General features: G+C 40.0%; 1 protein-coding gene across 5 annotated transcripts in view; it reads left to right on the top strand.

Moving 5' to 3' along the window:
- The window catches only part of gramd4a (GRAM domain containing 4a), a 49,883-nt gene extending 25,291 nt beyond the window's left edge, over positions 1-24,592 (top strand). The window contains exons 1-18 of one of the 5 annotated variants that reach the window (XM_083934980.1): positions 2,418-2,797; positions 6,301-6,421; positions 8,637-8,746; positions 10,448-10,586; positions 11,100-11,125; positions 11,584-11,675; positions 12,894-12,985; positions 13,124-13,172; positions 13,288-13,359; positions 13,449-13,492; positions 13,639-13,748; positions 14,908-15,062; positions 16,059-16,076; positions 17,756-17,900; positions 18,075-18,168; positions 18,551-18,641; positions 18,799-18,867; positions 19,850-24,592. In XM_083934980.1, coding sequence (XP_083791106.1) covers positions 2,608-2,797; positions 6,301-6,421; positions 8,637-8,746; positions 10,448-10,586; positions 11,100-11,125; positions 11,584-11,675; positions 12,894-12,985; positions 13,124-13,172; positions 13,288-13,359; positions 13,449-13,492; positions 13,639-13,748; positions 14,908-15,062; positions 16,059-16,076; positions 17,756-17,900; positions 18,075-18,168; positions 18,551-18,641; positions 18,799-18,867; positions 19,850-19,960 — 1,728 coding nt within the window. In that variant the 5' untranslated portion in view covers positions 2,418-2,607 and the 3' untranslated portion in view covers positions 19,961-24,592. Of the gene's footprint in view, positions 1-2,417; positions 2,798-6,300; positions 6,422-8,636; positions 8,747-10,447; positions 10,587-11,099; positions 11,126-11,583; positions 11,676-12,893; positions 12,986-13,123; positions 13,173-13,287; positions 13,360-13,448; positions 13,493-13,638; positions 13,749-14,907; positions 15,063-16,058; positions 16,077-17,755; positions 17,901-18,074; positions 18,169-18,550; positions 18,642-18,798; positions 18,868-19,849 lie in introns of those variants that run through there. The other 4 variants (XM_083934978.1, XM_083934976.1, XM_083934979.1 and 1 more) reach the window with 4 other exon arrangements.
- The last annotated feature ends 1,702 nt before the right edge of the window (positions 24,593-26,294 follow it).

The following is a 26,294-nucleotide window of genomic DNA, read 5'->3' as shown; positions in this document are numbered from 1 at the left end:
ACTTGCTCTTTATTATGGATGCACTGATCCAACTTTTTTAGTCATGATACCAATACCATTGTTGAATCAATAAACTGTATACTTCACCTTGTGGAAGAGACTAAATGCATCAGGCTTGACTTAAACATTACTTTCTCAACTTTGTAAAACAAAATGTAAAAAAATTAACACATAGATATAAATGTACTGAATTGTTATTTATTTGTTTTTCATTTGTTATTTTAAAAAAACACAATTGTGCACCGGCTTAAACTTCTTTAAAACTTCTTCTAAAATTAAAATAAAATGTACCAGCTGAATCTGAGAATAAAGTAACTTAAATAACAAAGAGTAATGAAACTTATTTGTAAATATTTAGTGCAAACAGGAATATAAAATATAGCAGCTGAACCTGATAACATAGTAACAGTGTTCAAGGTGCAGCGCTGTTTGTCCACTCAGGCATGCCGTAGTGCTGTGCTGTTTAGGCAAAGCTGGGGTTTTACCTTTTGCTAATGTTTTTTCTCAGCTGTATCTTGAGGAACTCTCTATAAGAACTGTAGTTGAACTGTAGATATTTGATTTAAATATGTAACATTTCGACTGGTGAAACTTAATTAAAACTGTTGTTGGTTCATGGTTACATATTCACTGCTAATCGCGCTAGCCCGACTATGGCTTTTTCAATATTAAGTTAGCATCCATTCTACTTGTTCTTTTTCATAACTATTAATAAAAGAAAATCGTAGCACAGGCTATTGTCACAGTGTTGTGAACGCATCATAATTTGAACATAAATTCAAAATAAAATACAGTAGGTGAAATACCTCGATACAGCTGAGTCTTTGCTCGCTCCATGTTGTTGTTGGTGTTTGCTGTGAGTCAACCGGCATGATGCACACGCACTGCTCGTGACCATCTAATGGATCGGTCCATGGATCTGGCTAATCATCCAATACCCAATCCAGCTCATTTGTCAATATCGGGGCCGATATCTGATGTTAATATCGGATCGGTGCATCTCTACTCTTTTTTACTCCAATTACAACCTGAACTTCATAATAACTGTAGTTATAAAATATCAACTGTAAATGAAATTATGTTTGAACTTAGACATGTAATCATCTCAACTTCTCTTGTGTTTGATCATGCTGAACCTTGTACAATGCAACTTTTGACTGAATGAATCTTAGCCTGGTTGCGTAAACTAAAGTATTCTTGTCTGTTTATCATCAGAAGATCCTAACCTTAGGCCTATAAACCCTTTGTTTTGAGAACAAATGCATGCAAAATAGTAACTGAAAGGAAGAAGAAAAGAAAAATTTCATCAGTGTGCATATTACAAAAAAACCTATGTTTTGTGTACCGTGCTCTGAGTGTTCAAAGTGTGTCAATACTGTAAGAGATTTTTGTGTTGTTCCTTGTCGTCACAGTGGGATAACACAGTTGCCATATCAAAACTAAAACATAGGAACAAAATAAGAACTCCTTCAATACATTAAAACATCCAGGGCTAATATTTTCTAATTTGACACTGTAATTCACTTTTAGAAAACCCAAATAATGTGAATTTGACAGTGGGGGCAGAGATCAGCTGTCTGTCTACATATGCAACAGGTTTCATTTCGAAGACAAAAGTAACTTTTCACCTGCCAGGTCTGGTTTTAAACAGTTTTTTTTAAACCTATCTTTCCCCTCTCTTTTACCTCGGTCAGTGTCTTGATATGTGTGTTAACATCTGCAGCTCGGCTAAATGCCACAAAACTCAACCTTCCTTTTCTGCTCGCTCAAGTCAACTAATGTTGTGGCAAACACTGTAGAGAATGGGAACAATAAGAGGCCAATGTGAAGCAGCCGATTCTGCCTCTCTCTTTCTCTCTCTCTCATTCTGTCTGTCTCTCTGTCTCTCTCTCTCTCTCTTTCTCTCTCTCTCTCTCTCTCTCTCTCTCTCTCTCTCTGTCTCTCTCTCTCTCTTTCTCTGAACCCCCCGTACCCCCACCTTCCAGTCATGAAAGGAGCCATTGTCTCTGGCCTGGATTTAACAACTTACACAGTACTTTTCCTTTGAGGTATTAAAAACTTTGCCTGCTTGGATGAAAAACGATTCGCTTTGCGTGCGTATTTACAGTACTCATGCGCACTCACAAAACCTCGCACACCCGATGCACAAAGAAATATGCACGAACTGAAAGACAACAAATGCATAACACACAACCACACATACGTACACAACCGCTCAAATAAACCCATACTGACACATGAACATGCATAATGTGTGAGTCTGACGGCTCCAGTGTGCTCAGAAATCTCAGATTCCAGGCCCTCTTAGTCTGCTGGCCACCCAGCAAAGCCCCACCTCTCTCTACCTCAGCTGCCCGCCTTCTCTTTTTACTGATTGCCTAACTCACTCAGACCAGCTCTGATCACTGACCATCGCTCTGTGTTGCTCTTTCTAACCGATTAGCACCAAAAAACCTGTCGTTGACCTCTGCTTTGTCTCTGGATGGGACATGCAAACATGGAGCATATAGCTAAGTTGCCAGGATTGATGGGTTCTGAAGGAGTTTGAGGTCATCATGTAACAGAGGGTGCTAAACAAGCGGGACCGGACCAGGAAAACCTGCAGCCATGGCTCAATTTCAAGAAAGAACCAAAGCGGCCACTCTGCCGTCCCGTTCCACAAGTGTCCCAGGAACCGGCCGACTGCAGAGACGGATGGGTTTGTGCAAGTTGGAGGACTTCTCCTTTGACAGCTTTGAGCTGCTTTACAGTGGAGCTGTAGATAAGATCAAAAGCCACAAAAGTAACCTCAACCTCAGTAAGTTTGTCAGCTTCAAAATCAGGAATTTATGGGCAAGTTCAAACTGACGACATTGTGCTGTAAACAAATCATGTGTCCAACTAAAAATAGCAACTCTACCCCAGTGGTGCATTCGGAGGGCAGAAACAGCAGTCCCTTCAGCTCAATGTTGAAACTAGTGCAAAGTGCTTTGAGGAACTGTCTGTGTCTAGATGCTAGTTTCAAGCAAACATGCATGAAAACATGCAATGTAAGTTCTAAATTTTAGAGTCTTCATTATGGCTAATGTTACTTCCTCTGTTCTGTGTCATGGTGTTGATTTTGAAAATGGTCTTGCCGAGATAAAAAGGAAGTCTCTCATATGACAATCAGCAATGGTGGTTGCTGTATGCTCATACCATATCAGGTGCACCAAGGCTCCACAACATTTCCCCAATGTTTGGTTTTAAGTAACAAACAAAGGTCATGGCACAATATACAGTAAAATTAGTGTCATTTTAAAACAAAACTTTATATTTTATGGATTTATTTGTCAGGACAGCTTAAGGTTGATAGGGAATAATGGAGAGCGAAAGGGGGCAACATGCAGCTAAGTGACGCAGGTCGGTGTTGAACTTGGCTTCAGTCACTCTTCATATCGCAATTAACTGCCCTCGTCGATACTAGTACTTTCTGCTGCTTTCAAACCTTTTTTTAGCAGATTATAATGTTGGTTATGTTAATTTATGATAATATTAAAAGGTCAGTGAAATTTAAAGTGCCATCTCCTGGCATGGCATTTTGCTAATCATGTGTCTATGTTACTGATAAATGGCCTAGTTACTAGCCTTCACCATGGCCAAAGATACCCTGTGATATGGTAACCCAGGATGAAGATTTATATATAGATGATGGCAATCCAATTTTGGAAGCAGAACGGGAGTGTTGACAGTTATTAATATGCTATCTGATGTAGAGGGCCTCAGTGGAACTGGAAAACGGTTGTACTCTGTCTGGGTTTGACACACACAGCATATTGTTTAATGCTGTGATGACCCACTTCTATCACTGGACTCTAGGAGTACGGCTTCTCTGTCTCTGGTTTTAGGAAGGTCAGTGTGGAAGGAAGGAAACTATGAAGAGGAAAAGGGTGGAGAAAGGGTAAATGAGTTGTAGGGATGTGTGTGTGTGTGTGTATAGAAATAACTGCACAAGGTGAAGGAAAGGAGTAGCAAGGAAACTAGGTAGGGTGGGGCGTGATAGTGTGTTGAGGTTGCAGACAACTGCAAATGAGTGACAGCGTTGTGAGTATAGTACTACTGTATAGTGCATCTAGTATTCACTCTTTAGAGCAGCACTATAAGTGTTTGGATTAAACAGTGGCATTGCTATTAATCACAAATAATAAAATTGAAAATGTTTCCATCCGCGTTCACTTAAACAACATTCTAGCTGAAATTACATTGTGCTGTGTACTGTATGGTTTACCGACCACATGTGACATGTATTTCAGCTATTGTTTTTTCAAACAATGATCTATTGCTGCAATTTGGAAACCGCCAACATTTAAAAGGGACCTCTGCAACTTCAATTGGCATGATTAATAAGAATAAGAAGAAAACTGTTGAATACCTGAGGAGAGAGAGAGAGAGTGAGATGGTGTTGATGTCAGTAAGTAGCCTAATATTTATTAGAATTTACCTAATTTTATATAGAGTTTGAACGGGGCAGATGGATTTTGATCTGTTATCAGAGTTTCTATCGTTCATCAAATTGCTCTGAAAGTAACCCCAAAGATATCGCTCGCCCCTGTATTTATAGTCAGAGTATCTTTGAGTATCACTGACATACAGGATCCCTGTCTCTCTTCACTTTCATTTCCAAGCAGAAATAAGTGTTGCTGCTAATTGTTGTTAATTGTTACGTTCAGTACAGTGTAGTTCTGCCTACATTACCCAGGGTGCATCGCTGCTTCTGTTAGTCATTTGGCTAATAGGTTTACAGTCAGCAGTGGATCTCCTGGCACAGACGGGGCTAAGCTGCTTAGCAACCTTTGGCCAGCCTCTCGTTTACTCTTACGCACCCACTCTCTCTGTCTTGTTTACATACATAAATGCTGTAACATAAACACATTCTTAGGTGAGCAGATAGTGAGACAGGCAAACCAAGCTAGCGAAGGGGTGAAAACACATGAGCCATCGCATGACATAGATGGTGTAAGAGAGTATTTTGCATTTCTGTTTACGGTTTTCTTCTTCAATGCACAAGTTTTCAAAAGGAGGAAAATAACGAGAAATTCAGCCAGAAAATGCAAAAGAAGATTATTCTAAGCAGGTGGATTGCTATAAATGAGATCTGGAGATGAAGTAAATGTTTCTCTCAGTAGGGGAACATAGTGTGGCTTTAGCTGCAGGAGGTGCTTGCAATGAATTTTTCATTAGCGTTAATGGGAAGAGATAAAGGACGAGTGAGATATGAGATTAGGTGATGAGAAATAGAAAGAGAAACTGGCAGCTACAGTGCATTCTTGTAACATGAATCCCCTTCTGTCTGTGTGATGAAGTGATCTCTGGATGAAAGGGGGGACAAGGTGATATACATTTTCCTTTTGCAGGGAGGGTGCAACCCTACTTAAATCGCTTTCCTCACAGTCTGTTTGGTCTTTTTCCAAGAATTAGGGTACTACTTGATAAGTTAATGTTATTTGATGGTGTTTTAGGTTGGAGAGATAATGATTGAAGTGTTCAGTGACACCGCTTGTACATCTGTTTATCAATACCATTTGGTATTGTTATGCGGCACATATTTCTATAAATCCTCAGTATGGATGGTGATTCCAATTAAAATGGTGCCACAGCAGAGTGATGTTCTGTTTTCACGAAAAGCCTCGCTGGCAAACAAAGGTTTTTCTATACATGTAGAGGTAATTTTGTGTGTTTTGAGATAATTTAATCTGTGCTTTTGCTTGTTCTTGTTTTCTTTGTTTTATTTCGCGTCTCATAAATATATACAGGTATGCATTCATTTGGCTTTCTGCTTATGTACACACTTTATTATTGCCTCGTCTCCTCAAATATTCATGTGTCCTTTTAGACAGGGACAATAGACTGAGAGGAAACACAGCTGATGTTGCACCCCGGTTTTACAAAGCCCAGATACCTGAGACTACTTAATGCCGGGAGCTGATTGACAAGAGGAAGAGTGGGGTGGACGTGGAGGTGAAGGAGATGGATGGAGGGAGAGATTAAATGAGACAGACACATATGAGTAGAGGCATCCTTTTTTAATCTCTCAAGTTATATGACTTCCAATTGGATTCCACTGTAAAAAACAACATTGACATATATTGTTTCATAGGTTGGGACATCCGTATATGGTGTATCTGAAATGTTGAAAATATGAATGAAAATACAGTTTGTATTCATCAGATGCCTTTTCCCCCGACCATGAACGTGTGTTGTTGTGGTGCACTTCGGGGTGCATTGTTTTTTTATGTGAAACATGAGATACTGATCTCCAGATATTCTGTTTGTGTTTTCCAGAGGAGGAGCTGAGGAAGCTGCGGGAGGAGACCAACGTGGACTCTCTGCGGCAGGAGCTGGAGAGAGAGCGAAGCAAGAGACTAGACCTGGAGCAGAAGATGAATGACGTGCTCAAAACCCGGTAAGACATAAAGACGCCGAGCAGAGTCCAGAGCATGACACGGGCGACAGGAGATGAAAATGGGGAAGTAATTACGAGGGAACGACTGGAAATGGTGACACTGCACTTTGTAACACTTGAACTCACCAGAGTTTACCACGGGTCAAGTTGGATGGTGTGTGTTTGTATGCTTTCAGTCCCAGTGCTACCCAAGGTTTGGTTTATAAATAGAAGCCCAGCTCAGTAGGCGGTAAATTCCATACGTGCGTGTCTGTGTGTGTGTATGTGTGTGTGTGTGTGTGTGTGTGTGTGTGTGTGTGAGTGTGCGTGTGTGCGTGTGTGTGTTAACAAGTCATGTGTCACCAAGTGCACACTGTCACAGTGTGCTGGTGTCAGGAAAAGCTTGCGCCTCTTGGCACTGAGCGATCCACCATTAAACCCAGGGTGTGTGTACGGCTCTGCGTGTGTGATCAGATGATGCTTCTGCGTCAATGGGAAATTCCACTGGAGCTCTTCAAGTGATTATCAGCAGCACAGAAACCTGACCTCAAAACAGTTTACTAATGCACCGTGACCTGGGACGTTTTCTCCAGGTAAGCCTCTGTTAGCATCCAGCTGGACCGAAGTAGGTGCTCGCTTTCTGTGGCTACTATCCAAGTGTTCTTGAGCAAGGCAGTAGACTTTGGTGGCCAAAATGAAAGCACTTTGCTTTCACTAGGAAGCCGGGCGGTGTTAAGTGTCTGGAAAATATCTGCACTGTAACTTATACTACTGATACAGACAAAAGACAGTTTTGCAAATGTGTCTGACAATTTTGTCCACCAAATGACAAATTGAGGTTACTCTGATAAATATAAGTGGTACCTAATATGCTCATTTTCAGGTTCATACTTTTATTTTGTGTCTCTACTACAACATGTTTACATGCTTCAACAAAAAAAACAAAAAAATGTATAAACCCTCTGTCTGAGACATGCTGTTGTCGTGCCTGTCTCTTCAAGCCCCCCTCCCGAAAAAGCCCAGTCTCTCTGTACCATGCTTCATTGCACCCGGGACTGACTGTGAAAAATCACCAATAAAGGCTCCTAAATTTAAAAACTAAACAACTAGACATGTTCCAGCAGGAATGTGATCCAAAATTTGTGAGGAATTAACATCGGCAACCAGGATTGCAGCTTTCCCCGATGTTAGCATGTTGCTACATGTAGCATAGTTTGTAATGTAAACACTGCAGTATTGTGCCTGAAGCAGAGAGAGAGAGTAAAGCCGCTTTTTAACACTATTTCATATATAGTAGTGTAAAACAGAGACTCTTTTTGTCAGTGTGAAGCAAGTTAGCTGAACAAGAAAAAATGGGAAATTTGTCAACAAACAATCATCATTCAACATACTGTATATGAAGACATTGTTCCTAATGATAAATGCATAATGAACAGGGTGAAATGGAGCTTTCCCTTTCAAGAAATTCAAGTGTTCTCCATAATTTGCCCCAAGCTAGACATATATTTCAAGGAAACTTTCCAGGAAATGATTATGAAATTTAAAAAAACCCTTGAAACGACTTGAAACCAACTTATTTCTCGCAGCCCCAACTTAATGGACAAAGAATTGCTCTGTTTTACTAGAACATCAACACAGTAAAGCAAGCATTTCTTGGCCGTTAGTAGGACAACAGACTACCGTTTAACTAGTTAAGATGAAATTTCATCTTCAGCATTTACACCTATTTATTATTATTTATTTAATGATTAATTATTATTAATAATAATAATAATAATAATATTATATTATATATTATAATTATTACTTATTTATTTAGAACAATAATTCAGACACCCATTCATGTTACACTTTTGATCCATTTCACAGATTTGCACAAAATTAGGTTGAATCAAATCATACCAAAGTATAACACTAATGTATGAGTTCATAAGTGTAGGCTTTCGTGCTCTCAGTGGAGACTCTTTTCTTCATTCTGTTTTTGTTGGCACCTGCTAAAAGATTGCAACAGTGAGCTTATTGACTTCTCCTTCTCTCCTCCTTCTATCTCTGACTCCATATGTGTCTATCCAACTCTTCTGACAGTTGATTTAGTCAGTGCAGCAGCTCAACACATGTTAAACCATAAGCTGCCTGAGACATGCCTGCAGTGGGACTACAGCTCTGACAGTACAGAAGTGAGAGTAACACTTGATAAATCTTCCCCCTTCTCTCTCTCACTCTCTCCCCCGTTCAGGCTTGAGGACTCTCCGCCACAACCTCCCCGGAAACAGCAGTCGCCCTCAAACAATGGAACAGGTAAAACCCCGGAGGAAGAGAGGGGCCGTGAGAGAGAGACAGAGAGGGGTGAGTGGGAGTCCAGGGGGCAATGAAGGGAAATTAGTTGGGAAGGAAGGCTTTGACGTCTTCCAAGTGTGGGAGTAAATCAAGAGGACTGTTTGTGTGTGTGCGCATGCGTGGAGGGGAGGTGGGGATGTAGGATGTGCGCAGGGGAGTGCTCGACAGGAACAGAACAGAGTATGTTAAGAGACTGTCTGACGTGTTCGTGGGTTATTGTAGGACATATAGCAGTGTTTGTACATCAGCACAAATTCACATTCACATGGTGATTCCTGGTGTGCATTAGTTATATCAAGTGTTCGCGTAAATAATGTCAGTGAGGGAAGGCAGGAGCTCATTAATGCAGTAGTAGTCAGGTGGTATTTCTGAAATGCGAGTTTGGGTGTGTGTTTTGTCTAGTTTGGGGCTGAATTACAACTACGGGCAATAACGGTCATAGTTTGACTTCCAACGACCCAGTGACTTGTGTGCGTGTGTGTGTGTGTGTGTGATTTTATGGAGAGAGAGAGACAGAGGGGCTAATTTTGGAAAATGGGTTATGATTGTAGATCACTTCATCTAGGGCAGACATGCCTGTGTTCTAACTCGTGTCGGAGGTGTGTGGGTGTTTTTCCAGGATGGATTAAGAGTGTGTGTTCGTGTGTGGGTTTGGGCTTGTGTGTGTGGCAAAAAGGACAGGTTGAAGAGTGAGTACAATCTGTTAGGTAAAGGAGAGAGGATGAACAGAGTAATTTGGACCGATGAGACTGAGGTAACTGTGTAAACTAAGAATTGAAATGGTTTCAAACTGAAGATAAATCTGCAGCAGAAACAACACCCAATCCTGCCAGAGTGTCCAATTTGCTGTAATTACATTATATGTTTTTAAATGGTGTGTGTTCATCCCCTCAGTGTGACATAGTGCACAGGCTTATTCAGCTTTACATTCACACAGTCACTCACAGTCTGTCACTCTCACTCACTGACTGCTCAGTACAGCCACAGTCAATTAGTGTATACTTAGCACTTAACAGCTGAGGGTAGTGTGCTTTGCTCAGGGGCACCTCAGCATTAGTAATTGACTGTTTTGCCGAGCCCTACCCCCTCCACCCCCTTGGTTCTGCTCTTTTCGCACAGAAAAATCACTACAAACGACATGTCTGGGGCTGAAGCAAGAAACTAAATACAATAAGAAGGTCCTGTGGTCTGGCATATTTCTGTGAATTAAACATTGCAGTGCAATTATCCAACTAGCTGAAACTATTACTGTGCAAGCTTCTCCAGGTTTTGTGTTTTGCACATCACAAACCTTCATTTCGGGAAAAGGAAAGGGTCTCGGTAGAGGTTGTTTTGGTGCGCACCCGAGAGCGATTATTCTGTTCACACCTCACACCTGCCATAAGTAACCACATCCAAGAGGGAAACCGCACCAGACTCCGACTTAAGACTAAAACGCTCAGGACTTTGGCTAAAGATCAGTTGTGGAAGGGAAGTGTTTCCCATAAAGTTGTTTCTCCCAGGTTTAAATGTGGGTCGCAAAACAAGCCATATTGATTACACACGAGGTAATTGTTTTACAAAGATCACCTTATATCACCACATAGCTATATTTTTAATAACATAACAGATTATTGTTGTTGAAGCGAATAAAAAAAAAAACAGGTTGGCGAACAAGTTGTAGATAATTAAAACAATGGTGTTGTTTTCATCCCCCTTTGTGCCCTTTAGCGGAAAAACAGCAGAAGGAGGTCTGGAGTTCGCGGCTGCAGAAATGGCTGTACGAGCGTTTTGGGGTTTACATCGAAGACTTCCGCTTCCAGCCAGAGGAAAGCACCGTGGAGACCGAGGAACCACTAAGTGCTAAACGGTGGGTGAGGGCTGCTTTGGGACAGAACATGAAGTGTCTGTCCTCAGGTATTGATTCAGCGTTTGTTCAAGGATAGATGGGTCAGTCTGACAGCTAAGCAGCAGCCGGGGAGTACTAAAGGTGTGCAGCCAAACAGCAGTTGTCCTGGGTCGATTTTATTTTTTAACATTTATTGCTTTTACTTTAGACCTTGAATTTTGCACTTTATAACCTAATCCTACACACTGTAGCTGGCTCACTGCTCTTTGAGCAGATCAATATGTTGGTTACAAGATGAGATGTTTTTTGAAATGAGACTTTATTTTGCAGGGAGAGAGGAAAAGAGAAGTTGTAAGCCCTTTTCAAATGTGTTTTCTTTATTACTTTTTTCTCTCCTGCTTTGTAAAAGCAAGTGAGTCACGCCAGGCGGATGAAGGCCAACGTGTCACTCCTCTAGCTCATAAAGCAGCTTTTTCTTGCTGTGTTTAGAACATCTGCGTGTTCTGACCTTCACTTTCTGTATTTTCCATCCAGGTTAACAGAAAATATGAGGCGACTCAGTGAGTACTGAAAACACACACAAACAAATAGTGAATTATAATTGAAGCACAGATAAAATACTTACTTTGCTGTCAGTACAACGTTCATTTTTGAAGCAGTTTGTAGCAGCTACAAAATGCTAATGCTAAAATGTTGTCCTTCTGTGTCTATGGATATTGCACAAGTTCAGCAACTGGCTTCTGTTCAGGATTTTTTTTTAAACACTTACAGTAAATTTTACATTGAATTCAAATGCTCTAAGGAGGGCTTTTTGACAACCCAGTAAGTTGTTTTTTTTAAATAAAATAAAACAAAAAAACTCACTGTATGATTAAAAAAAGATCATACTTTTCAGTGCCTTGCGATCATTATTGATTGGCAGAAAACAGTCAAAAATAAGCACAGTGCCATGTATTCATTTATTTATGTATTTATCCTAAACCACACTGAATATATCCCCTGCTCTTATGTTTTTTAGAGCGAGGAGCCAGACCTGTCACCAACTTCTTAAGGAACCTCTCCGCCTTATCTAATTGGCACTCCGTCTACACCTCAGCTATTGCCTTCATTGTGAGTGTGCACCTTTCTCATTCATAATTGCTAACACATTACGGAAAACGCTGCGTAAGAGGCGTGGTGCTGCTCTCGCAAGATGCCCGTAGCAGAGCACGATCTCTTTTTCTCCCTCTGCATGCGGCTACAGGGTCTGCCAACAGGTAAAAAAAAAAATCATAAAACTGAATAAAAAATGTACAATCTGTTTAAACATGATTGGCATACATGCTTCATTGCACTAGAAGGCAATGTGAGGCAGTCACAAAAAACTCAGCGGCACACAATGAAGCTAGTTCCACTTTTACTATTATCCCACGCGTTATTACCCGTATTAGGGTAGGCGAATGCCATACCCTGTTTGTATTTTTTGTTGTTGTTATCTAGTTACTGTTTTACTTTTGTCTTTGACTTTTGTTTTCTGGTTGTGTTTAAGTTTTGTCTACAGTTCCATGTTTATGTATTTTCTTTATTCTGTTGATAGTCGGAGCAAAAGACCGGAAGTGCGATGTTTTGTTTTTGTCTAAAATAATGTATATGAATAATCCCATGAGGTATAGGTCTTTGAAAGGACCAGACACGAAAAATAAATTAATCATTTATTCATTCGTTACTCTGTTATGTCGGACTTTGTGCTGTGTTGATCAAGTTTTAAGCTTTAAAGGACAAAAAAGGGAGCTCTATAAATTGACTAATGAACCCATTTGGGTTTAACATGACAATGTAATTAAATGAGTAGTGCGGTAATTTCCGCTCCACACTGACCAATTACCAGTGGTTCTGCCAAGAGCAGCAGAAGGTCTAATCAGATCTTCATTAATGACTGCAGTCAGTGATCACGCTAAATCATCTTAAAGCCATTCATTGTGGCTAAACATGCCAAAGCCATCTCAGTATCTAGAGATGATCACTCTAATAACGTCTTCCACCAGCATCATGTCGCCAGAAATGAAATTCTTCAAGTCAGTTAAATCATCATGAAAGGGATTCTTTATGGAGCAGTTTGTCTTTCTCTCATGCTTTAAGCCACAGAAGTCACACACAGTCTGTGATATAAAGCTTGGTAACTGCTGGTCAGTCGTTTTAAATTAGTCTGACCCCTGCCCTGCAAGGCCTTGAATTGAATATCTATAAATATGAAATGTAGCTCTGTAAACTGTGATCCCATCTCAAAAACGTTCAGAAAACCAAATGTTAAGCTGTCTTACGTTGTGCCGTGTTTCCTATTGTCTTCAGATCTACATGAATGCTGCTTGGCATGGCTGGGCCATTCCCATGTTACTCTTTCTGGCTATCCTGCGCTTGTCCTTAAATTACCTCATCGCCAGGTAACACATTTCTCTTCAGCGAATAGTCCCGTATTAGAGAAGCAGCGATTGGGCCAGTTTTTACTGTACCTAACCTCCTCCCTGCTGGTCCAAACTAAACCCCTCATAAAAATGTGCATTCTTCTTCCTATGTTCCAGAGGTTGGAGGATCCAGTGGAGCATTGTGCCTGAGGTTTCTGAACCCATGGTAGGACCACGTCACACTTCTTGTTTAGTTGTTTCCTGTTTCTGTGTTTCAGGAGGCATCAGTGGAGTTAAATGTGTAGTCACATTCACTGTTGTCTTTGTTGTACTGTATGCAGGAGCCTCCCAAGGAAGACTTGACTGTATCGGAGAAGTTCCAGCTTGTACTTGATGTTGCACAAAAAGCACAGGTACAACAAAGATCGTTAATTTTCTCAAATAGGTGTGCACAAATGGTGAAATGGTGCTGGTTCATACAGTGATTAAACTCTCATTACAGAACCTGTTTGGTAAAATGGCAGATGTTTTGGAAAAGATAAAGAAGTAAGTTAAAAGAAAAAGAACATGTTATACTACTTAATACTAGGATCAAGTGTGCAAATAGTATTACTTAAATAAAGACCTATTGACTTAGATTTGATTTCTCTTCTCCCTCGGTCTGTGCGTGTCTGTGTGCTGTTATTTGTCAGCCTGTTCATGTGGGTGCAGCCCGAGAGCACCCGTAAACTCTACATCTGCATGTGGGTGGCTTTCATCACCTCCTGCGTCCTGCCATACAAACTTATGGGCTTCATGATGGGTAAGAGACTACACTTCAGCCAGCTAAGTACATGAATCCCTTCTCATGTAACGGCTGAATGCATTTCTTTATACTGTAAATGATGTGGTAATAATGTTCTGTAACCACATTTGGCAGGTGGTCACTACTAAATGTGAGAGTGAACGTTGGTCGGTTGGTCGACATTGGTCCAGACTGAAATATCTCATCAATTGGATAGAGTGCCGTGAAAGGCATGCTTGTTGCCTAGAAGAGGAGTTCTACTGACTATTGTGATCCCTGACTTTTCCTCTAGCGCCACCATGAGGTGTACCTGTTTTGGTCTGAGTGAAATGTCTCAATGACACGGCGCTCTATTCTCAATGCACAGTTTAATCCTCACACGACCAACTGTGTAATCACTCAACCGTCCTTATGACGCAAAAGCTCGCAAGTAGTTAACACGGGTATCTTTCCCACCCCTGTCATCCATCCCATATGTGATCTACGCCCTTACATATGGCTCTTCTGGGTGATAAATTGTCTAGATAATTTCAGGTTTGCAGTCAAGTCAAGTTTATTTATATTGCCCAAAAGCGCACATCGACATGCCCCAGTGGGCTTCACAAACACACATTTATGGATTGTGAGCAACCACTGTCAAGCCAGAAAAAGTGCTTAAAAACTATTAAAAGCAGTGTATTGAATGACACAACTGAAGAAAATTCATAGGCATAAAAACATAAAAACAAATAATAAAAACAAAAGCAAATGCATAATAACAAATAAAAACAATTCATGGTTGGTCAAAGGTAACAGAGAAAAAATAGGTTTTAAGCCTGGATTTAACAATCTTGACAGAGCTGGCCTCCCTAACCATAGCTGGTAGATTGTTCCATAAAAATGGATGTGAAAGGAGCTCTAGTAGTGTTCTTTTCTAATGTAATTAATTCTCTGATAATAATTCTCTTATATGTCTAGTTACTGTATTGGATAACAAATGAATTGCGTACTATTCAACTGGCCCATTGCTTCATCCAATTTCCGATAAGGATTAAAACTATTTGGGAGTTTGTTGGTTAGGAGTCAGTCTGCAGGCATTAAACAAACAAAAGCATTGAAAGTCATTGTTGGCTTCCACATTCAGCATTTTTGGCGTTTCGTAACTAATTTGTTTTTGTTGGCTGTCGCTCCTCTCCAGGCCTGTACGCCGGCATCAAGTTCTTCATCATAGACTTCCTGTTCAAGAGCTGTCCAAAGCTGCGGGACAAGTACGACACACCCCACATCGTGTGGAACAGCCTTCCCACAGACCCTCAGCTCAAAGAGAGGACTAACGCCACTGTGTCGCGGCGGGTAAGGAAGCAGAACCACGCACTTTTATACACATCAGGATGAGCACTTTGCTGCCTGTACTCCTACATCGCCTCCTCTCGCAGGTTCTCTTGAATGTGACACACACTGCTTAGTCTGAAGACAACATAGTTTCAAAATGCATACGGTTAATTACAGCTAATTCTTTGTTTAAAGGGCCTCTCATTTCAATCTAGGTCTGTGCCATGGCAATGTGGGCACTGTGTTCAGACGAACGACGTTTTGCGGAAGTCCCTGCTGAATGGAGCATCGGAGATCTGCTGAAATCCAACACGCTCTCTCAAAATTTGGGTTGATTTCAGCAGATCTCCGATGCCACAGACCTGGATTAAAAATTTTTTTTAAAGATTAAGGGTAAAGGTAAAAATATCTCTATGAATCGTCCCTGTTAAGATAAAGCTAAAGTTTCTACCTTTAGAGGCTTGTCATTGCTGTCATCAGCTTTTGGTACATTCATGTCATTTAAATATAACTAGATAACGAGCTAGTTTAGCAAGGAAGCTAATCTTAATAATGTGTTAAAAATGCCAAGAAATGTGTTCTTGTCCATTCAACACAAGGTCAGGTGTTACTTCTACAAATTACATGTCATGCAAGAAAAAAAGAACGTTTATATTTAGAGATCTGCATCCTCCAACTGTAGGTCAGGTTGAATCTTTCATGTTGGCAAAAATCCACCTACTACACACACACACACACACACACACACACACACACACACACACACACACACACACACACACACACACACACACACACACATATACACACACACAGAGCCCACCCCCCTTGTGGCAGGAGTAGAGACATCAATAAAGTATCAAAATACCCTCACTCCTGTCAATAATACATTACAGCTCAGGCACTCACGTGTATGCGTCTCTCTCATATGCAGGACTGAGTGTGTGAGGATGTGTGTGGGGTTGTCTTTTGCTGTGGCATCTGTCACAGGTGTCCTCTGTCGTTTCTCTCTCTCAGCTCTCTGGCACTGAGAAGGTAGGGACTCTGGTGTGTCTCCCTTTGGTTCCTCCGCTGCGCCTAAGTGTGCCGCAAGCTCACCTCAAAGCGCGTGTGTGTGTGCGTGTGTGCGCGCAAGATGTGTGACACACCTCGGGATTGGCCGTCAGTGTTTGTGGACAGAATGGATCAAAATGTTATAATCACTTATAGTTTGTCTTTTTTTTAATCATTATTATTTTATTTTTTTTAAATGTTACTTTGAATTATTTCATCTATTTGCAAATGTATTAACATTTTTGATCCATTGACATAGTCACTGTGAGATGTAGCAGTGTTTTTACTGAAAAGTTCAAATGCACGTAGAGTAGACCCTTGACCCCTGTAATTTTAGCTTATTAAATCCTTCCCTTTCTCCATTACACATAGTGATTAAATGTAATTGTGGGTTGTTTCTTTTATGTCAATTGACTGCTTTCAACAAGATTACTGTTACTAAAACAGGTGGAGCTTAATCCAGGCCAAAAGTTTTGATCATTTGAAAAAGTAAAATTTGAAGCTGAAGGTTCAAGTTTTGATCTTGAACTCTGAAAAGTACAACAACATATTCAAAATAAAAATAAGTGCAGAGATTCTTTTTTCATATTAAATTTAATTTTGATTCAGAGTAGTACGTGGAAGTGGGAAATGTCAAGCCTTAAACTGTGGCTGTCGAACTCCAAAATTTGGCATAGTTTATTGCTCTTATATTGTAGTTTGTAACAAGTGGGGTCTAAAACAGCCCGCTAACTGGGACCTTGTCACCTTGGTTTGTTTTTCCACTGCCAATCATCTAAATATGGTGTACTGAAAGTGTTGAGTTTATACTTCTCGCAGTACCAACGTTTCCTGAAGGAAGCATGATTGAGTAAGGTCCTCGGCCGTCTTTGAGTTCCACCCACCCCTTTAAGATGCCAAGATCAGATCAAGGCCAAAAATCTGAAAGTGAAAGTAAAGATTTTAAACTGTAAAAAATAAGAAGTGAATCTGAATCTGAAAAATAAAAACCCTCAAATTTCGAAATATATATGAAAGTGAAAATGAGAATAAATAATGTATTCAATTTTAGAAATGTATAAAAATTATATTTAATCTGTAAAAAAAACTACACTTATTTTTACTTTGAATATGTATCTTGAACTTTCAGCTTTTTAGATTTTTAATTACAATTTCCTTTTTGAAATGGTCCAAACATTCGGCCTTGATTTAGCTCCATGGACACACTTATAGAAAGAGGATCCCTTAGATCTAAACATGTAAATCATGGTACATCTTTAGTCCAGTTATTTTTATATTCCACAAACTAAAAAAGTATTTGTTTTGCATATAAACTGTTGCTCTGTATGTTGAGTGATTGATGGCCTCACTCTGCTTTGCACGTCACAGAATGCAGAGAACACAATGCAATACTGAAAGTTGAGCTGTTTCCACACTTTTCTCAATAACTCTGGGAACATGTAGTCTGTTGTGTTTAGACTTGATTTAAAATCTGTATCTCTGTCCTTCCTCCTTTCCCCTCATCATCTCAATCATTCTTCTCTTCCTATTTGTCTTCCTCTTCTCCTTTATGGTGCTTTTTATTTATTTTTACTTCCGTCTTCCTGTCATCCTGTGTGTTGTTTCCTCCGTCTCTTTCTTCCCCCTCTTTTCCTGCCTTTCCCTCCGCCATCTCTCTGCAGGTTCAGCCGGTGGTTTCTCGGAGCAGCCTCGCCACCATCCCGTGTGGCGTGAGCAGGGAGGAGGAGGCGGGTCGCTCCCACAGCACCAAGAAGGGAGCTTTTCATGAGATCTTCAACCTGCAGGAGTCAGAGCGCCCTCTGGCGGGTGAGGGGACTTACTGCAGCATAAAATAAACTTTATCATGTACTTGTTTTAATTTGAGCATGCCAAATGTAGACACTCCTTCAATGATTCAGGTCTCATAGATATTAGTTTGTTTTTGTTTCTTTTAAGAGCACAATCAAAGTTCTCACTAACCTCTGCCCTGTGTGTTTTCAGTGTGTGAGAACGGCTGGAGGTGTTGCCTGATAAACCGAGACAGGAAGATGCCTACAGACTACATCAGGAACGGAATGCTCTACGTCACAGAGAAGTAAGTGCGGACACGTTCTCTCAGGAAAGCTTCTTTCATCAGTAAATCCCTGACTGAATGAGAGCAAAAGACGTGACCCTTAAAGACGGAGCAGAGAGGAGGAGCAGGTAGCAATCTAGGCCAGTGGGTTTGTGGTAGTTAGAAGCTGAAAAGTTTCTTAACCAAGCTACAGCCAGTCTCCTCCCTCCCCTTCTCTCTCTGTGTGTGTCAGTCAGTCAACAGTGAGTGGATCGAGTAGGACAGCCCCCCTCCTGAGACTGTCTCTGATCTTTAAATCTCTTTGGATATTTAAGTGACAGGAAGTCCATTCAGTTTCTTCTCTGTCTTGCCTGTTTTGTTCCCCCTTAGAGCAAGCTCTTTTCTCTCTTTTTCTCTCCGTTAGTTACCTTTGCTTTGAGAGCTCCAGCTCCAGATCCAGCTCCTCCAAGAAGAATAAAGTTATAAAGCTGGTGGACATCACTGACATACAAAAGGTAATCCCTCTAAAGGGTGAACAGGTTGAATAAGGGGAAGGAAAACACATTATTGAACATAATATAGGATAGTGATTCTTTTTTTTTTTTGTGTATAATTATGTGCAATTAAAATATAATAATTAATAACCCTCTTGTTTTTCTAAACCCCACCCAGTACAAAGTGTTGTCAGTCCTACCAGGAAGTGGAATGGGGATCTCTATAGCTACTCCTTCTACTCAGAAGGTACAGTATAGAGAGACTGCTGTGCACGGCAGACACACCCTTTTATTATTGGTGTATATATTTATATATATATTTATATGTGGTGGGCTTTGGATTTCAATAGATTCTGTGTATTCAGAAATTTACCTTCATGTCAACCAGAGAAAAGTTTATATTATCAGCATCTCCTCAGCACTTTACTACAGTTCCTTTACTTTAAAGATCCTCTTTAGCAATACTCTAAGTAGTCTTCTTTGAATAATAATAATATTATCTCACATATTCAAAAGTCTCTAATTATGAATTGCTGTTCTTGTCGATGTATTTGTGTTGCATTCTCTATTAGCTTTAAAATAATGCATCTCACAGTAGATACTGTTTATCTCATGCACTCTTCTAGTAATAAATGTAGCCTCTTCCAGGCGAGTGAACTCTGAAAACCACTTTCTACTGCCGTGGTTTCGCGCAGTCAAAACCGCTTACCGCGCAGTGTTGTGAAAGCACCTTTAAGGGAATGATTCACCCTCAAAATGACCACTTGTATATCAATTACTCACAGAGTGTTGCCTTGAATTCTTGAAGAAGACTTTGTTTTTGTCGCATGCAGACAATCAAAAAAAACAGAGGACATTCTTGATGCATTCAAGTCTCATCTGATTTAATGCGGTAAAATCAAAGTCACATTTATCGAGCCGTATGCTCAGTGCTTCGCAAACACGTGCGTCGCTAAAACCTCATACTGTATTTCCAATAGTTCCACTAGTCAACTGAGAACCTTACGCATGCACTACTCAATTGATTTATGATTAATTCTTTCTTTGTGACATGATTTATCCTAACTGACTATGAATCTTTTATGGTGTATTATTCAGAGAGAAGATATTCTTCACTGTCACTTCGTCTTATGCCATTTAGACTTTCTGGTTCTTTATTACATAACATATTTCATGGTAGTGCAGCAATAACATGTAAGCTGTAAACAAAGCATTTCTGTTCCCTACAGCCATTGGTGTTCGGAGCCATGATCCACAGAGACGAGGCTTTCGAGGCAATCTTTACCCAATACATGAAGATCATGACCACCACCAAACCACCGGCCAGCGCAGAGCTCTAGGCAACATGTATCCCAGCAAAAGACCTCCATACCGGGGCTAAAGTCTGGGGCAGAAAAGCCTCCTGAGATTCAACTGGACTGGAAGATACTTTTAAAAAACCCACCACTCTCCTCTGCTCTGTGTGAGCCTCTGCCTCCTCTTGTGACCGGCATAAGCTTTACTCATCGGTGGTCACTGGCCAGCTTTGATTGGTAGATTTCACATTGGTGTGTCAGCTACATGTAGTTGGGATTTAGTTACATAACACACTTTGTTGCGTGTGTTGCATAATGAACAAATTCCCCTAACTGGTTCTGAGGAGGAATGAGGATCGGTGTGGTTTTTATCAATGAGCAGAAGGCGGGGGAGGGGGCTGGTTCTCCTCTACCACCCGACTGACCAACTGACTGGCTGACTCGTTTCCTGACTTACTTGTTTCTGTGTTTTGCATGTGTGAGTGGGTGTGTGGGCAGAAATTATAGTCTTAAATTGCGTCAAGTGGCACTATTTTTTCTCTGTATTCGTGAGTCAGTGGAGTGACTTCTACTGTGGTAGGACAATTTCCAGATGTGCTCAGCGTGGCTGTCAAAATGAATATCATAAAACAATTTGAATATAATGAAGAGGTTCATTAAACTGCCAGACATCTGTAGGAACAAATATGTCAATTTTAGCTTTTAAATCAGTGCAAAAAACACCCATTGATGTTAAAATATTTAGACATTTAACTGGCTTATCTGTGCCTCGTGGCGTAGCCCAACAAATGTCTGAGTGATCACGTGAGAGTGGTTGTTTTTCTTGTTTTTTTTAAAATATGTATTAGCTGTGAAAATGTCAGATCACCACTTGACTGACACAGAGCCTTTGTTAGTTTACATTGCTGCTGTGACTTTCCCTCTTCTTTCTAGACACACTTCAGCAGCGACGCTACGTGTTACGTTTCTTTGTCGCTCTAACAGAAAATGTACTGCTGCGTTCAGCATCCGCTCCGTAAGTGTTGTAAGTGTGCGTATGTGAAACATGTAGTGAAATGGGTTTTTTCTTTTCTTTTTAAATGCCTTTCTTTTGAATAATGTCTTTGTGAAACAAAGCCTTTAGGTTGAGTACCTAGTGCTCCTGGAGCTGCTGATTACGTCAAAGACGAGAGCACAACCACTGTTAGATGGTTCAAACACTGACTGCCATTTAGAGCTACGACACAGCAGAGAACGAAAGCCTCCCATGTCCGAGCTTCTCTTTTCAAGGCACAAGCTGTACATTCTTCCATTAATGGTATTCTGCCCTGCACTTTATTAGAACGTTAAACTGGATTTCCTGACATTTATGTTGCAGATTAGACTTTTAAATGTTCACTTCTTTGGCTGGAATCCACGGTCAGTGTTGGCAAATAGTCTCAAAGCTACCACTTATATCTTGTGGTATTTCTCTCTTGTCTGAGTAAGTGAGCCAGGGCAGGTTACATCCCGCTGGTCTCAAACGCGGTCTGAGCACTTTGTATTAATACGAGATAGACGTCTGCCACAGACAATCTTCAAACTGACCATAAAAGAAGAAGATACTTTGACTTGAAAATGAAACGACTTGCAGAGTATTTTCCACAAAGGCCCCTCGCACATTAAAGTGCTGCGTTATTTCAGCCTTTGAATTATAAATCTAACCCTGATTGGCTGCTTCTGATTGGGTGATCTCTTGAGCAGTTACACAAATGCTATATTTATTTGTGTAAGCCAATTTTTTTAAATTGGAAAACCAGGACTATGAGCTACAAAGATATGCCTAATGATTTCCTTTTTTTGTTTGCTTGTTTGTTCACTTCTCTGTTATGCCACAGTGAGTAAAGATGGACATCTGGGTGATCTTACACTCCAGATCGTCTAAATGTAAGCGTTTGCAAACAGTAGTATATGAAGTATGCGGATAAAGGTCAAGACTGATAAGGATACTTCAACGTCACTTTATTTTAAAGACACCGTTCACAAGAATAAGCTGGTCTTCACTCTTGCAGAATGGTTTGATATGTAGAAATACGATGCCAAACTACATTAGACACTTGACTGTGTTCTGACAGGAACGGAGATAGCATATGGGACTGAAGATCATGATTTCTCTTCATTTTAGTACAAGAGACAGAGTAGTTTTCTCCACTCTCCTAACTCCTATTTACTGTACGCCCAGCAGCACAAGCTTTAGTTTCTAATGTATAAATCTTACAAAACACTGTTAGAAAGGGAGACCTTGACATTTATATTTACTCTTATTCCGGTCATTGTTTTTCTCACTGGATACTTCTTTATAGTTTAACAATCCTGAATAACATTTATGTCACTGTTCCTCAAGAAAAATCATTATTTTATGTTATTGGCACCTCAAAATGTCAAGGATTCCTTTCACCATTACTAAGTAGAATCAAGTGAGCTGGATATGAAGTTGCCGTAGAGGCAATGGACCAGTTCTAAACTAATTAAGGATGGAGATGATTTTTCTTTGACATCCATATGTGTGATTTGGCCTGTTATGAAAAGGCTGCATTCCCAGACATGGATTTTCTATTTTTGTTTAGGAATAAATTGGATCCATGGACGAGGAAAACGTGTGGGATATTAGAGCAGGTGAAATCAGTAAAGTAATTAGCGCTGTCTCACTGTGTGATTTGATGGCTTTCTGTAGTCCTTAAAGCTTTTACCTGAAGCCTTTTTTTAATCTGTTGACTCTGAAAAACAGCTCTTTGGGGGGTCTTGGAGACCCGAGCGAGGCTGCGCTCAGATAAAACACAGAATGTATCACGTTCTAAATGTCTAAAAATCTTGTTTTTTTCTTTTTGCCAAATCTTTAAGTTTCTGTCTGCCATATTCTGCCTACGCTCATGTTTACAGAAGGTTGTAAAAATGATTTTATTGTGTCTCTTTTTTCTCCTATCCCAGTTTGAATTCCTTTGACTGTGGAGTTATGAAGACTGGGCTGCTGTTCTTGAATTAATGTCTCGGCTCTCATTGGCTCCGCGCCACTCACATGACTATTTCTGCTCGCCTTTAACCGAAAGGATATGACACCGTCTTCATATAGAGCAGAGATAGTCATGTTGGACTGAAATGGGAACATCAGTGTTTTTGACTTCCAGTTTGTCCATTGTGACTTGATGCACCCGTTGAAGAGTGTAGAAAGAGGCCGAGATAGAATAAAAGTTTGATTGACATGTTTTTTCAAAAATGAAATAAAATGGGAGCACTTTGGAGAAAAACATCCAGCTAATTTTAAAGGAATAGTGCAACATTTTGGGAAATTAAGAAGTTTAAAAGCACTCATGTCTGTACACTAAATATGAAGCTAATGCCAGCAGCAGCTTAGCTTGGCTTGGCAGAGCCAGGCTAGCTGTTTCCAATCTACGCTGCTGACTGTAGCTTGAGATTTACCCTAGCATTGGAAATTATGAATCACTTCGCTGAATTTAATCTTCTTTTGTAGTTCAGTTTAATGAATTGTAGTCACGCTGTAGTTTGCTCACTAACCTAGTTGCATCAACATTTAAATGCACTTCAGAAGCCTTGACTGCAGCACTTGCTGTGAGGAACTGAGACATGCATGATTTCAAATTGAACTAAGATTACTCTTGGAGTATATATAATATTCACCAAAGTCAGCCCTCCAAATTTATCAGCTGTAATCCCACTGTCTAAACAAACATACACCTTTCTACACGCATTGTGTAATTTACTATGGTCTATGGGAAATGTTGTTAAAGGTTGATCGGTCAAATATTTGCAACAGTTATCACATGTTTTTCTGTGGCGTTTAGAGTCTTATCTTAGTAAGCTTTAGACCAGGAGGTTAGCTCATCTTAACTGACAGCAGTACTTTCAGTCACCAGCGGGGGGAGCTCCACTGTTAAACTACCTATTCAGTCGGTTGCAAGGATGATTTAGTATAATCAGTTGCTTCTCTGTTAAAGATAAGTCCGTACATGAATTAAACACCTCTAGGAAGCTAATAAATATTTCCCAAAATGGCTAAATATTCCTTTAATTTTATCTACGGTAAGCTGCACATAATGACTGCCAGACTGTGTTTCTCGCTACCGGAAAATAATGCAGTTTGAGGATTTGACTGCTGTTCTGTGACGGGGTCAAAAACAGTGTTTTCCTCTCAAGGTTCCCCTACATTGAAGCCCTCGCTCTTGTATTAAATATGTAGATCCTCTGTGTATTTAAGGGTTTTTCAAAAGCATTTTCATCATCCAAGCTCTCCACTCTGAATGTACAGGACTAACTGTAGAGGGACAGATGAATCATCTCAAGGCTGCAAAACAGCCTCAATCTTTATGACTGAAGAGATTTTAAAAGGTTAAGTAAGTAAATTTCAAAAGGATTCAGTCCTGTTTTATGGACTGAGTACTCATAAAACTTGGTACAGTCAGTGAATTGCTAATTAAAGCTCAAGTGTTACTGGGGAAATACTGTGGTCATTATGAGTAATTTGTCATCTGCTACAGTCAACTTCCTCTTTTTTTTTCTTTTCTTTTTGTCAGAGGAATTTGTATACAAATTATTCAAATGTACAATGAAGAAAACAAAAACCACTGAGTTTTTAAAAGACATGTCTATTGTAAAGGATAATGTGATGTACATTTTTTAATTTAAGTAAATGAATTTAAGGTATTTTGCTGGAGTCTGCCTTTTTTTCTTGACAGTGGGAAAAACATTTCATTTTGGCTCCAAACTTGCAGTTCCTCATCACAACCACATGAGGTCACTATGAGATCTTGTGTCAAAACCAATCAGCTGGGAGAGTATTCTCCTTTTGCTTCCCCTCTTCCGCAGGGAGATCAAAGTCAGGGACACAGTAGCTGCTCAAGGATATTTGAGTACTTTATTCTGTGCAGGAATAAGAAAGTAGGTGGTTTGACATGTTAGTCAGGCCCAACAAATCTAACTTTATTTGGATTGGATAGCCAAAGAATCGATAAGAAGGTGGATGAAGACATGTTTGCCTTCTGTCTTGCATTTGTGGCCTCTGAGTCCAGACATCTTTTTAAGGCTATTTGTTTTGTTAAGTGACACCAGATGACAAAATTCATAGAATCTGATATTTTTCTGCCAATGAAATGTAACAATCAGATATTGTTGAGTGCTTCTCAGGTTGAAAACAGTTCTTAAATCACATATGCAACTATCCATATATATATTTATATATATACACTTTTTTAAGTTCTACATCCAGCAAAGTTAGGCCTAAAGAGCAATCTTTTACCTATAATTTCAGTGGCTGGCATTTTCCCTTTGTGCTCCAGGAGAAATGACGTCAATTTATAGTGGATTCAAGCTGTGACAATGTTCATATGTCTGTGAACCATGATTGCAAAATAAGACGTGACAAGTATTTCTGTGCAGGTAGAACGATAGAGCTGCACAGGGGAAGCTTTGAAATGTAGGGACGCATATGCAAAATTACTTTTTAGACTGTTGTTCATTGTAAGCAGGAAGGTTTAGTAGGTTTAAAATTCTGTGTGCAGCAGTATTTTGAATTAACTCTACTCATTGCACACCTGGAGACCAGTGAATAATCTGATTCTGATAGAAAGACCCTTAGTTTTAAAATGTTTTCTCAGAGGTAAAAGGCTGCTCTTGTGAGATGATTGATATGGCTCTTGAAATTTAGATCACCGTCTATGGTTATGGGTCATGAGGAGAAAGGGATACTGTATAGTTTCTGAATCATCCACATAATCATGGTCATTTATTTTATGGTCCTGTATAATATGTACAAATGAGAGCATATAGAGATTGAATACTAGTGGTCCTAGAATCAAACCTTGGGGCACTCTGCACATAATACCCACACTGTCTGAGGCCACAAACAACTGCCTGTCTTTTAGATCTTGTAGAGGTTTTTGAACCAGTTTAGAACTGGGCCTGATAAGCCAACTAATTTAGTAAAATATCATGGTCAATTGTATTAAAAGCAAAAGAGCAAATTAAGTGGTCCTCTTTATTTGAGAGTTACATTTTGATTGCAAATGATAAAACAAATCATTGAATCCATATAAAAGTATTTTTTCAGCAGATAAAAATAGAAGAGGCCCTATTTTGCTAGTTTTCAGGGTCATATTTGTATTTTTCTGGTCAACTACAATAGATTTAAATGTTTTGATCTTTAAAAAACATATTTCTCATATTGTCCATTGCGGCAGCACCTCTGTGTGGTAGGCTTTGTCTGGGCTTCTGCCCCCCCCCCCCCTCTCCCGAAAAGCCCAGTGTGTGCTGATTTGGTAAGCTGGTCTGCTCTGCTGTGATTGGTCAACTGTTTATGCTGCTTACCGGGAAACGTTATGACCCTTACCATATATAGAATTAGTTACCT

This window comes from Echiichthys vipera (assembly GCF_963691815.1).
Source record: "Echiichthys vipera genome assembly, chromosome: 20".
NCBI classification, from domain to species: domain Eukaryota; kingdom Metazoa; phylum Chordata; class Actinopteri; order Perciformes; family Trachinidae; genus Echiichthys; species Echiichthys vipera.
The sequence above is the reverse complement of the archived record's forward strand: the minus strand, read 5'-3'. Positions and strand labels throughout refer to the sequence as shown.